Here is a 12861-nt window from a genome sequence, read left to right as displayed (position 1 = left end):
TAGAATACCATGACATTTTTTCAAATCTTGAAAAGTCTTTACAAATTTGGATTTTTTTGATGCTAATGAATACTTATGTAGATAAATCGACATCAAGCTACTAGTTACATGGATAAATGGATCCTGTTAACCTTGTCTTACGACAATGTAGGGAATGCTTTGCTTAAATGAAAATTGTAATGGATAGCCTCTAGCTGATTGCTCTATGCTGGGTATTTTTGGAGCCTTTAGATGATCGATTTTGCTTTTGATCTTACCTTCTCTTTCAAAACTATAGTATGTACAAATGTATAGCATCTTTAATCAAATTACTCTTTTAAATCTGGCAAACTTTGTAGTGGTTTCCCTGCTTCGAACTGATCGGATCTTAAACTAAACTATGACATTGAGCTTGCTTGACTCTCATTGAATTTAGCTAGCTCCTTCTAGTATAACATGCTCATCTAAAAAAATATTCTTGACTATTGCTAAGCACCTACACCTTGATATTTTATCACGTGGTTTTTTTTGGCTTAACATAGAAAGTAGCTTTTTGCTTTGCTTATAAGTTCAAAAAGAAGGAAAGGGTACAAAACAAACTGGCTTCTGCTTTAATATGGTTTATTCTAACTTATGTTACTTGTGGGTGGTTAAATGATTTCCACAGTAACAAAATTTGGGTCCTCGATGATGCAATCACCCCTAACTATGATTGGGTATTTGGATAGCTTTACCATTGTTTAGGTATAGTGTATGACTTTGATTAAAAAACTAAAAATATAGTTCTAAAAAACATTGGATGGAAATTGGATAAATTGGCTTATATTATTAGATATTCTAGAAATATATAGCTTATCTTGGATACTTCACACTTGAAATAAAAGAAAATTCTTAAAGATTGATTCATTCTGGATAAGCAAGACACTTGCATCAAAAGGGGTGATGGCCTTTTGATGCCTTTGTGGTTAAAGTGTTTGAATAAAGGCTTACTAATGCTTATCTGTTGGAGAATATGGTTTAACTTGAATACTTCATACTTGTAATCTCTTTTCAAGGAATTTTAAATTATATGATTGGCTTAAATTTGTAAACAAAAAATAAAATTTTAAATAAATTACATTTTGTGAATACCTAATGACACTTGAATTAGAAGGGCTGATGGCCTTCTGATTTGGTGAATATAATTTGGAAAATATGGTTTAACTTTGAATAAAGAAAAATACTTAAGATTGAACCACTTACATCAGAAGGGGTAATGACCTTCTCTCATAAAATCTAATATCTAATATCTAACCAACCCAAATGATTTTCTCATATTAAATTGATCACTTAATGTGGGAGAATAAACGGGAACAAGTGTTAAGATATAGACATGTGCTTATAGATCTATCTCAACACGGGGCCAATGGTAAAGGGGCCCAAATGAGAGATGGTCTATCACAGAGCAAGGCTAACCAATGGGGGCATAAGACCTTAGGGTTAGCTTCATTGAAGACCTCCAATAATGTGTGTAAAAGTCCTTTGACCTTAGGTAAGCTAGGGCTGAGCTTGATGCGCTGAGGCGCGGGAACCCGACCCAACTCGATATGCTTGTCATGCTTGATGACTAAGGTGCTTGAGGTGCTTGATTATTGAGGTGCTTGAGATGCTTGGGGTGTTTAATGATTGAGATGCTTGAGGTGCTTCGCATGCTTGAGATGCTAGGGTTGCACTTGAGGTGTGAACCTAGCCTAAGCTTAAAGTGCTTAAGAGCCAAGCTTGTGGTGGGAACTGGGCCTATGCATGAGGGGCTTGAGGTGTCAAAAAGTCAAAGATTCAATCCCTACAAGGAGGGGGCAAGCCCTACATGAGGGGGGATGAGAGAGAACACCCATACACTCACACAAGGCATGCATGGTACAAAGAAAGCAAAAGGGACACTTGTCAAGTTCCTCCTCATGTTGCCCTCATAGTGTGCCTGAAGCCTATTGGTTGGCCACCCAAGGGGTCCAATAATAAATTAGTAGATTTAATTAATTGATTTAGCATTTATCTAGCCTCTCTCTCAAAGGGGAAAGAGGGACACTTGTCTCAAGGCTACCCTTGCTGCTTGTAATGTCTCTTGCTTATGATTGGCTAGGCCTGGAGGGGTCCAATGAGATTCAAGCATGAGCTACAAGGGGGGCTCTACCCAAGCAAGCTAGGGGGTTTCTTAGGGGGTATACTCACCCACACACACACACACACACAAACACTCTCATTGTGTGCTATGCAAAGTGCAAGAGCTCTCTCTCCTTCTCCAAGCAAGTAGAGGTTGAGAGCCTACACCAACACTCTTGGCTATGGAGTGCAAATCCAACCAAGAGCCATGCTTCAATGCTTAAGCTTGCCATCTCCTTCTTCTTCATTACTATGCTATTATGTATGCTAGCAACAAGAGTTATGATAAGTGAGGAACTAATTCTTTCTCCTATGAAATGTTTCTTCTTCCTCTTCCCTACCCTCATTCCCTGCTAGCTCTCCCCACCTTCGAAGGTGTTTGAGGTCTTGGGACTGAGGCTTGGGATAGTTAAAGCTTTCTTCAAGTTTATGTTATGCTTGTGATGCATGAAGCTTTCCATCTTCATTGCATCACCTAGGTCACAAGGAACACAAAGATTGTATTGTAACAAGTCTCTCTTAATGGGAGAAATCATAATACAAATGCCTATTGGAGGGGGGACCGGCTCCACATAATCCGGTCCTCAATTGTTTTCATGTTCTCTAAATTATCTCTCTTGCAAAATTATTGTTCATGCCAAGTTAACAAATTGCTATGATTATTTTTCTATCTTCAACTATGTTCACCCGCTATGCTCACAAAGTCATTTCTCAAAAGTACTCTCATTAATTTCTGCTACTCTCAAGTTAAATAGGCCAATTCCATTACATTGGTATCAGAGCATTTGGTTTCTCTTTTCTTGCTTAAGAAGAGAGGTCCTTAAGTAGCCTATAAATGGTTGATGTTGTTAATTATATTAGGGTAAGTGGAACTGGGATCTATTATCGGTTTTGTTGAGCCCACTATGTGGGGGATGGTGCATACCTCGGGAGCTTTGGACTTAATAATGGAGTCTTTTTAGACTTGCCTACGGCTTTACCATTATTGAGCCATAATAATTCCGAAAGGAGATAGCCCTCGACAACTCTGCTATGTTAGACCTACTCCTCTACTCTCTATAATTAACCACTTTGAGCCGTGGGTGTAGATACTTAAGAGCCAATTTTCAAAGGCTAAGAGGAGTGGCAACTAAGGTTTTGAATTGCCAAAGTATACACTAAGTACATACATAAATTTTGTTAACATGGCTGACAATAATCAAGAGAGTAGAATGAACATTGATAGCTTTGATTTTGCACATGAAGGTGCTAATGATGATGCTCCCATGTTTGTGAATTATCTCATCACTAGGTTGCAGCAAGCTATGGGCAACCCTGCTTTGCAAGCCGAAGTTACTCAACAACTTTGTGCTTATGGAATTTCCCTTCCTCTCCAAGAGGAGAGAGAGCTTAGGAGGGCTCTTGAAGAGACCCCCAAAAGAAGACTCTCTCCCATTCGAGAGGAGGAATCCAAAGAGCAAGAAAGCAATGAAAGTTTAAGTTCCTCTGAAGATGTGGCTCCACGAAGACGGCGGTCTAGACAATGACCCACTTCTCCCAAGAGGAAAAGATCAACACATAGTCCTTCTCCTCGTCACTCTGAAAGGCAAGAGAGGAAACAAAGGAAGAAAAGGGCTAGGAAGAGATCACCCTCTTCTCCTTATTCTTCACCTTCCTCCTCTTCTGATGAACGTTATGGATATTCTCCTAGAGAATACAAGAGGGGAGGACATCACAAATTATTTCCTGCATGGCGAAGGTCACAAAAGCTAAAGAAGTTCGAGGAAGGAGGAAAGAGTATCTCTTTTCTAACCTATGATGGCACATTTGGTGCTACTGACAAAGTGTTGGCCTTCATCCAGCAATTTGATGCGGCCTTTGGAGATGAGGGCTTCACAGAGTCCTCCAAGCTACGCCATGTAGCTATGCACTTCCAAAAATCAGCTCGTCAATGGTGGGCTAGCCTTCGTGGCAATGGTGAAGCCCCAAAGACATGGAAAACTCTACGAGTTTCCATCATGAAGCAATTCCTTGCAAGCGATGCAGAGGACAAAGTTCTTACAGAATGGTGCAGCTTGAAGCTTCTCTCTCATGAGTCTATCCACAAGTACGTAGACAAGTTTTGGGATTTACATATGAAAGCTACTGTCTTTCAAAAGATAGACTTTGCTGAGCAAAGGCAGCAATTCTGTGTGGGATTACCTGAAGAGATGGCTGAATACATCAATTCTCAACGGCCTGGTACTATTAGTGAAATAATCCATCACACCATGGTTGCTTCACGCATCAATTTCCATCAAGGGGCTAGACGTAATGTCAAGCCCATGGAAACAAAGACAAAAATGATGCAAAGGGGAAAACCAATGTTCAAAATACTTCCCAAGTCACTTCCAACAACAACAACAATCGGTCCAAGGAGAAGGGAGTTTACAAAGGTAAAAATAAACTCTCTCCTGAAGAGCTTGAAGCTTTTCGCAAGGACCATAAGTGTTTCAAGTGTGGGGAGCAAGGACATGGCTATCGTTCTTGCCCCAAGAAGAATACTCGCAATGAGACTCCTAGGGCTTCCACCACCGAAGCTCCAAAAGAGGATACTCATTGCAAAGGATCATCACTTTCCTATGCTTGGGGAAAGGTAAGAGAGCATGATGCCTTCATCTTGTTTGACCCTGGCTCTACTCTGAAATTTATATCAATGGAGTTGGCCACCAAGTTGGGCATTCAAGCTTTTGAGATGGGAGATATGGTAATGGCTGACGCAGCTTTCAAGGGATAGCAATCCTCCGTTATTCCCTTGATTGGGAAGTTGAGGCTTCATGTCCAAAGCTATGTCGACAAAGAAGACTTCTTCATCTCTCCTCTCCAACATGAGGATGCTATCCTAGGGGTGCCATGGTTTGATCGCATGGCTGCCAACATGAAGTTCCCTAAAAGGAGAATCTACTTCACCTACAGGGGAAAGAACATGTATATAGATGCTAGTGAGCGTGGTCGCACTATTCCACTTGTAAATCCTCTTTCTTTTCATAAGTCAATGAAGAGCTCAGTTTCTGCGTACATGATTTTTGTGAAAGAGTCTCTAAAAGATACTAATGTTTCATCAAATGTAAATGGTAGGAATCAAGAAGAGATAGACTTGTCTAATTTTCTTAAAGGATTCCAAGATGTGTTCATCGATGATATCCCTATGGACTTACCTCCAACACGAGGGGATGATGACCATCGCATTGAGCTCCTTCCAGGAAGCTCACCGCCTAACAAACCTCCTTATCGAGTCTCACAAGCTCAACAAGAGGAGATCATGAGGCAAGTACAGGAATTGGTAGACAAAGGGATGGTGAGGCCTAGTTCCTCTCCCTTTTGTTCTCCAATCCTTTTAGTGCAAAAGAAAGATGGTACATACCGTATGTGTGTGGACTATCGAGCACTAAACCATATCACTATCAAAAACAGATTTCCCGTGCCTCGGGTAGAAGATCTGTTTGATAAGCTACAAGGCTCTACCTACTTCAGTAGGATTGAACTTAAGAGTGGCTATCATCAAATAAGGATAGTGGATGAAGATATCCTAAAGACCGCGTTTCGCACAACATTTGGTCTTTATGAATATCTAGTCATGCCTTTTGGCTTGACTAATGCACCAGCTACGTTCAATCGTCTGATGGAGAAAAATTTTAGACCTTATCGCAAATTCACTAGAGTGTTCTTTGATGATCATCATCTACTCTAAGTCTTTGGAGGAACATAAGCAACATCTCCAAGTGATTTTTCAAGCATTGAGAGAGAACAAGCTTTTTCTCAACCAAAAGAAAAGCGAATTCTTCCTTCAAGAGATTCAATACCTAGGTCATATTATCTCTCACCATGGTATCCGTATGGATCCATCAAAGTTAGAGGTAATAAAATCATGGCCTAACCCAAGAAATCTACATGAGCTAAGAAGCTTTATTGGTATGTGCGCATACTATAGACGCTTCATAGCAAAATTCTCTCAAGTAGGAGGACCACTACATGACTTACCTAAGGAGAACGTTAAGTATGTATGGACTGCTAAGGAGCAAAATGCTTTTGAAAAGCTCAAAGAGAAGCTTAATTCCCAACCTGTCCTCGTGCTTCCAGATCTCTCAAAGCCATTTGAGGTCCAATGTGATGCTTGTGGTGATTGCCTTGGAGCAGTTTTGCTTCAAGAAGGGCATGCCATAGCATATGAGAGCCGAAGACTCAATACTGATGAATGAGTCTTGGGAATTTATGAAAAAGAGCTTTTAGCTGTTTTACATGCCCTAGACACATGGAAGCACTACCTATTGGGGACTCCATTTATCCTACGAACCGACCACCAAAGTCTCAAGTATTTCATGACGCAAACCAAGCTTTTTGACAAACAAATGAGGTGGGCAAATTTTCTTTTTCAATTTAATTTCCATATTTCTCACATAGCTGGTAAGCACAATCAAGTGGCCGATGCACTTTCACGATGACCAAAAGTTAATGCGGTGTCTATAGCTACTCACAATGATCTATCCTTTATGATAGATAAGTATGCTACTGACCCTGACTTTAGAGACATAATGTCAGCCCTTGCTTTGGGGAAGAAAGAGGAACCATTCACCTTGCACGATGGTTATCTTCTCCACGGTTAAATAGGCTATGTGTTACCCATTCCCTTCGTGAGAAAGTTATGTATGAATCCCATGCTCCTCCATATGCGGGGCATAGAGGTATTCAACCTACTCTCCGAGGAGTAGAGACGTACTTCTATTGGCCTACCATGAAAGTGGACATACAAGAGTATGTTTCAAAATGTGCAGTATGCCAAAAAACCAAGTATGATAGAGGGAAGCAACCTGGGTTACTCCAGCCATTGCCTATCCCAAATTCACCATGGGAGAGTATATCCATGGATTTCATCTTTGGATTACCCAAGTCTATCCATGGGAATACAGGAATATGGACAATAGTCGACAGGTTTAGCAAGCAAGCACATTTTATTCCTGTCAAAAAGACTATTAAGGCACATGAAATGGCAACTCTCTTCATATCTCAGATTTTTAAGCACCATGGATTACCCACATCCATTGTGTCAGATAGAGATCCTAGAATGACCAGTAATTTCTGGAAAGGTCTCTTTGAAAATCTCCGAATAAGGTTGAATTTCTCTTCAGCCTATCACCCACAAACGGATGGCCAAAGTGAGATAGCCAATCTTACGATACTCGATCTACTCAAGACTTATGTTACCGAAGTAGATCAACGCTCACAATGGGAAAAGTACCTACCTCTTGTAGAGTATGCCTACAATAATATTGTACATACTTCTACGGGAAAAGCACCTTTTGAGATCATTGAGGGAAGACCTAAAAGTCCCTTGCTACTCAAAGTACATGGGAAGATCTTCGCCGCCGATGAGTATAGCCGTGACCTACAAGAATATTCTCAAAAGATTAAGGAGTCTATATCCATCTCTCAACAAAGGCAAAAAGCTGCTGCTGATAAGCACAGAAGAGCCTTAATGTTCAAAGAAAATGATTGGGTCTTACTCAAGTTTCCTAAGGCTCGATTAAGGAAAATGACGGGAAAAAATCCTACGGGCCATCAAAAGTATTATGCTAAACTAGCAAAAAGATACTATGGTCCTTTCCAAATCTTAAAGCCCATCAATGAGACGGCTTATCAACTCAAGTTGCCCAACCATTGGATCATACACAATGCCTTTCATGTAAGCCTACTTAAGCCCTACAAAGGAGAGCCACCAAGTGAACCAATTATTGAAGACCCTCCCGAAGTTGAAGACCAAGAAGAGGTGCTACAACCCGAAGCTATCCTTCGGCATGAAGACAAGGTACTAGGGTAGAGGAGCTAGTAAGTAACAAGGCACCAGAAGAGAGACAAAAGTTAGAGACATAAATGACCCAATGAGTATTAAAATAAGGGCCTAAAGAGAGGCAAAATTTACAACGTGGCTTGTTAAAAAATTGAAAATGCTAAAGAATTACAACTCAAGGCCAAGTTTTCAACTTTCGATACACACTCTGCTCCTCTTTACGCGTGTACGCCTCATAACTGGTGCACTCCACAGCCTTAAATCCTACATTCAGCATCTCCAAGTGACTCGCCACGTGCTCAATGACAACACACCCCCATCTCAGCAATAATGAACGATGCATTTATTTTTAAGAATCATGAATCAACATGAGAATTTCATGCCAGCCTCAAGCAGAGCCTTTAACAACAAAACAGAACCTGACCATGACTCAGACAAGCATAAAAGCAACAACAAAACACCATCCCTACTAGATTGAGCTTCCCAGCCATAAGCAAGCATACATTACCAGTATGAACAGAGAATATATCACTTAACCAGAGCAAAGTTCAATGTTGCACACACACTCTCATCCCTACGCTGCAAACCAGATTCACAGTTTCCAGCCTCACTGTCCCATTATGCAAATCCTTCTCAATGGCATCTGTAGCTCCCTGCGAGTGTAAAACTTGCCTAGTTGAAAGACACCCACAGTTGGAAGGTCTGCTTTGCACATCTGTTTTAATACATGAGCACGGTGGTCGAGGGTGTTGCTGCGGAAGAGTACATGTACAGCCCATTTACCATTGCAAAAACCCCAAAAGAAAGCAGGCTCCTTTCATCGGCATCAAGCAAAGCACTTCAACGCCTAAACCCACAAAAAGACCTGCAAGCCCTGAAAAAGAGCAACCAACAGATCCGGAGACAACGCAACATGTCCCAAAGAAGCGCTTCTCTGTAAAGGAATACGCAAAACTTCTTCTCGATTTTCAATAATTTCCTTGATAATGTAAGTAATCTCTTTCAATTGTCTATATTTCAAATCATCTGATTTAACAGTATGACCTAATATCTCTGGTTTGACAGTTCATAATTTCATATTTACCTTGAAATTAACTTTTGATGACTTTAAAAAAACCATAGCCATTAAATGTGTGAATATTTCAGTACTCTAACATAGGTGCATTTTCTCAATTAATAATCCCTCTTCATTTCTCACTTAATCAAATCTGTGTGCATAAATCATGGCAAAGAAGAGTACTAAGACTACAGCCAAGAGCCAAGACCAGCAGTCAACAGAGAAGAGTACTTGGACTGCAACCAAGAGCCAAGACAAGCAGTCGACAGAGAAGAGTACTAGGACTACAGCCAAGAGTACACGATTGCCTCGTCCTATCACCAACAAACAATGCATGAAGAAGGTTGCTTTCACAACTCCACCAGACAAAGAAAAGGTTGGCATCAAAAAACCACACCATCCACTTGAAAGCAAAGACAACAGAATTAAGAAGCGATCGCATCAAAGATCAAACAAAAATCCTCCTCTTGCTCTCATAACAAAAGCCATATTTCAGAAGTCAAGATCAAGTACACCTACTACTCCAGCTCAACCTCTTCCAGAGGTAGGAGAAGATCCTCCAAATACACCAAAGAGGCCAACAGCCCGCACTAAGCTGTCATGGACAACAGAAGATATGGCCAAAGCTCTCCATGCACGAGAACATGGACTTTCTCTAAACAAATGTTCCATACAATTTGGCATTAGCAGAGGTGCAATTGCTAATTGGGAAGAGGGAAGGACTCAAACAAAAAGGAAAGGACCCCCCACCACTCTCACTACCGCCGAAGAAGAAGCATTGCTCCAATGGATTTTTTTAAAGTGTGACTCTAGTCATGGAGTTTCTGTGACAGATGTAAAGCTCAAAGCTGCAGAAATTTGTCAAACAAGGAACACACTTTTTTCAAATGGCATTCCAGGCAGAAGCTGGTGGGATGGATTTCGCAAGCGGCACCCAACTCTAGTTTTTCGAGTTATCGAGAGCCTAGACCAGTCAAGGGCAAGCAGATTCAGGCCAAAAATAGTAGAAACATTCCACAAAAACCTTCAAGAGCTTTACTCAAAACACAACTACCCACCGTCAAATATTTGGAATGCAGACGTGACAGGATTTCAAGGATCTAGAGATAAGGGTATGAAAGTGTTAGCCAAGAAAGGATCAAGGTCAGTTTATGGAGTTACATGCGATTCACGTGAGTGGATGACAGTACTGTGTTGTGTTAATGCAATTGGTCAAGCAATACCCTCTTACTATATTTTTAAGGGCAGTCGCATAACAACTAACTACATTAGGTTTTGTGAGCCTGGAGCCGCCATGGCTGTACAGAAAAAGGCATGGATGATAGGAGAGTTGTTTCAAGCATGGCTTAAACACTTAGATGATTCTATTTCACTACAAGGCAAAGAAAACAGACACCTCTTGGTCCTTGATGGACACGGAAGTCATGTCTCACTTGAGGTAGTGGCCAAAGAAAAAGAGAGCGACATAGATATTGTCACACTGCAAGCCCACACATCACATAAACTTCAGCCATTGGACGTATCAGTATTCAAGCCATTAAAAGTGCAATTTCGAAAGGAGAGGGATAAATGGAAACAGAGAACAGCTTCGAAGCAAGCAAGAAAGACAGAGCTGGCTTCTATTGTGGCAACAACAATAAGTTTATCTTTAACGGAAGCTAACATAACAGCAGGGTTTCGAGCAACAGGGATATGGCCACTAGATTTTGTAGCAGTTAAGTTTGAAGGTATGCCTTGCAATCACATTAACCTTGTTGAGGAGACAAGTCCACTTGACGAGACAGAGTCACAAGTACCCAACACGCCAATTGAGCAGCCCATAGAGGATGAGGTTGAGGCCATACTAGCTCTCAATACTCTCGCATCTCAGCTCCAAAAAGAAAATAGAATTTCTTCTCAGCAAGAGAATCGGACACATGCAATAAGCTTCACCCAGCTTTTGGAGGGAGCTGAAATTTCAAACTACACACCTTGCGACTCAGAATCACATTTCTTCACAGAAGACGAGTGCAATTGGGACATAACACCCAACCAAATTACCACGAATTACATGGAAAACCAGGTAAGTTCTCCTACTCTGCTAGTAGAGCTACAAAGAGTTCAAGATGCACGGTTTTCTAATGAAAATGCAGCTCAGGTACAAAGAGTTTTAGACGCACAATTTCCTAATAGAAATGCAGCTCCCATTTCGACTTTTCAAGCAAGCATACCTCAAACCAGACATATCACTGATAGTGCTCGAATTCCAACAATAACAAGCCATCAAGAAGCAAGGTTTCCAAATGAAAATGCAGCTCCAACAACAACTGTTCAAGAAGGCCTAACGCAAAACAGACGTGTCCCTAATGTGGTTCAAATTCCAATAGCAGCAGCTCATCAAGAAGCATGGTTTCCAAATTCAAATGCAGGTCCAACATCAACTACTCAAGAAGGCACATCTCAGCAAAACCGTATCATTGATATGCTTCGAGTTCCAATGTCAGAAGTGTGTGTGCGTCAAGCAAACCGTGAGGGTTTTGTAGACTACACAAATAGTCTCATTTTAACATCTACACAATACATTGAAAGTATGAGAGCAAAGAATGCAAAGAAAGAAGAGATAGCCAAGGCAAAAGAGGAGAAGCGCATTGAAAAAGAAAAGAAGAGACTTCATTCACTTGCAGAGAAAGAGGCTGCTCGACAAAGAAAGGCCCATGCCCGGGAAGCCAAACTTTCGAGAAAAGATTGGGAAATTCAACAACAGCTCTTTGAAGAAAGATTACGATCAGTCTTGTGGGAACAAGGTTCATTAGAAAGCTTACAATTGAGGCCACTTCAGATAGATCAGCCTTATCACGCCTTGGCGCGACGGCATTAAATGCAAAAGTTGCGTGCTAAACGAGCTCGAGAATGACTGCGTTACTTAAGCTCAATTTTGAAGCACTTCACTATTCTAGGCGAGCAGTAACTTTTTGGAGCAGTGTTTTGTATCAATGTTAGGTATTTCAACAAGGTTTACAGCACATGTTAAAACTCAATCCCTCTTACTCGTGAGCCCAATCTTGGGGTTGTACTCCTGCAGCAATATACCTAGTTTCTATCAAAGCAATAATCGTAGTACTACCAATCAGTTTCTGTTTCATGCTTAACATGCCAACTGCCCTTTATGGTGTATAAAAGTACTTGTATGTAACAATTGAGGGTGCAACGGGTAAAGTTTTGTTTTATGGTTAGTATGTTAACACATGATACATCCCCATTTCTCACACAACATCAACTACTATCTATTATGACAACACAAAGCATTTCTTCATACAATATCCCCTTCCTATTAAAGTCTTACTACATCATATGCATTTTGTCTTTCAATGCGTCAGCTACATTTTGTCTTTCAAATGCTTGTTTTATTCTTTGGGAAAACCTTCAAATACTGTTAGCCTCACACACTATTAGCCATTCATTATGGTTTTCAACCAAAGTTTAACCTCAGTCACATTTCAAGCAGTAGCCTGTAGTCAAATCAAGAACGTTTGCAAAGATTTTAGTTCTCAACGAAGGTGAATCTCGGCCACATTAGAAGCACTCAAACATGAACATTCACATACATCCATTATTGCTGATTGAGAGTCCTCAGCTCAAAAGTATATCTCTGTACAAGATCCACATATTAACACTCCCTAAACATTCACAAGCATCCATTATTGTTGAGTGAGGCTCGAGAGTCCTCACCTCAAAGTAAATTGTCGCATGTTGCTCCACAAGTTATTAGCAGTCCTGAAAGATTTAGTCTCTCCTATAATACTCAAAATTTCAACAAAAAAAAGCAAACAATGCGTCACACCTAGATGACTAAGGGCTATGTTGACTTGTCCCCGTTGTTGCATGTTAAATGATAGGAAAATAA

The 12861-nt window shown here is 40.7% G+C and overlaps 2 protein-coding genes across 2 annotated transcripts; both read left to right on the top strand.

Moving 5' to 3' along the window:
- Positions 1–9312: 9312 nt before the first annotated feature.
- Positions 9313–10063, top strand: LOC147423258 (uncharacterized). The gene is made up of 2 exons (XM_086501466.1): positions 9313–9957; positions 10058–10063. The coding sequence occupies exons 1-2, from the start codon at positions 9313–9315 to the stop codon at positions 10061–10063; spliced, it is 651 nt and encodes a 216-aa protein (XP_086357592.1).
- Positions 10064–10092: 29 nt separating this feature from the next.
- LOC147423257 (uncharacterized) lies at positions 10093–11835 on the top strand. The gene has a single exon (XM_086501465.1). It carries the CDS (start codon positions 10093–10095, stop codon positions 11833–11835), a length of 1743 nt encoding a protein of 580 aa, XP_086357591.1.
- The last annotated feature ends 1026 nt before the right edge of the window (positions 11836–12861 follow it).

This window comes from Adiantum capillus-veneris, chromosome 26 (genome assembly GCF_014529385.1).
Source record: "Adiantum capillus-veneris isolate H3 chromosome 26, ASM1452938v2, whole genome shotgun sequence".
In the NCBI taxonomy this organism is placed as follows: Eukaryota; Viridiplantae; Streptophyta; class Polypodiopsida; order Polypodiales; family Pteridaceae; genus Adiantum; species Adiantum capillus-veneris.
This window is presented reverse-complemented; position numbering and strand designations above follow the sequence as displayed.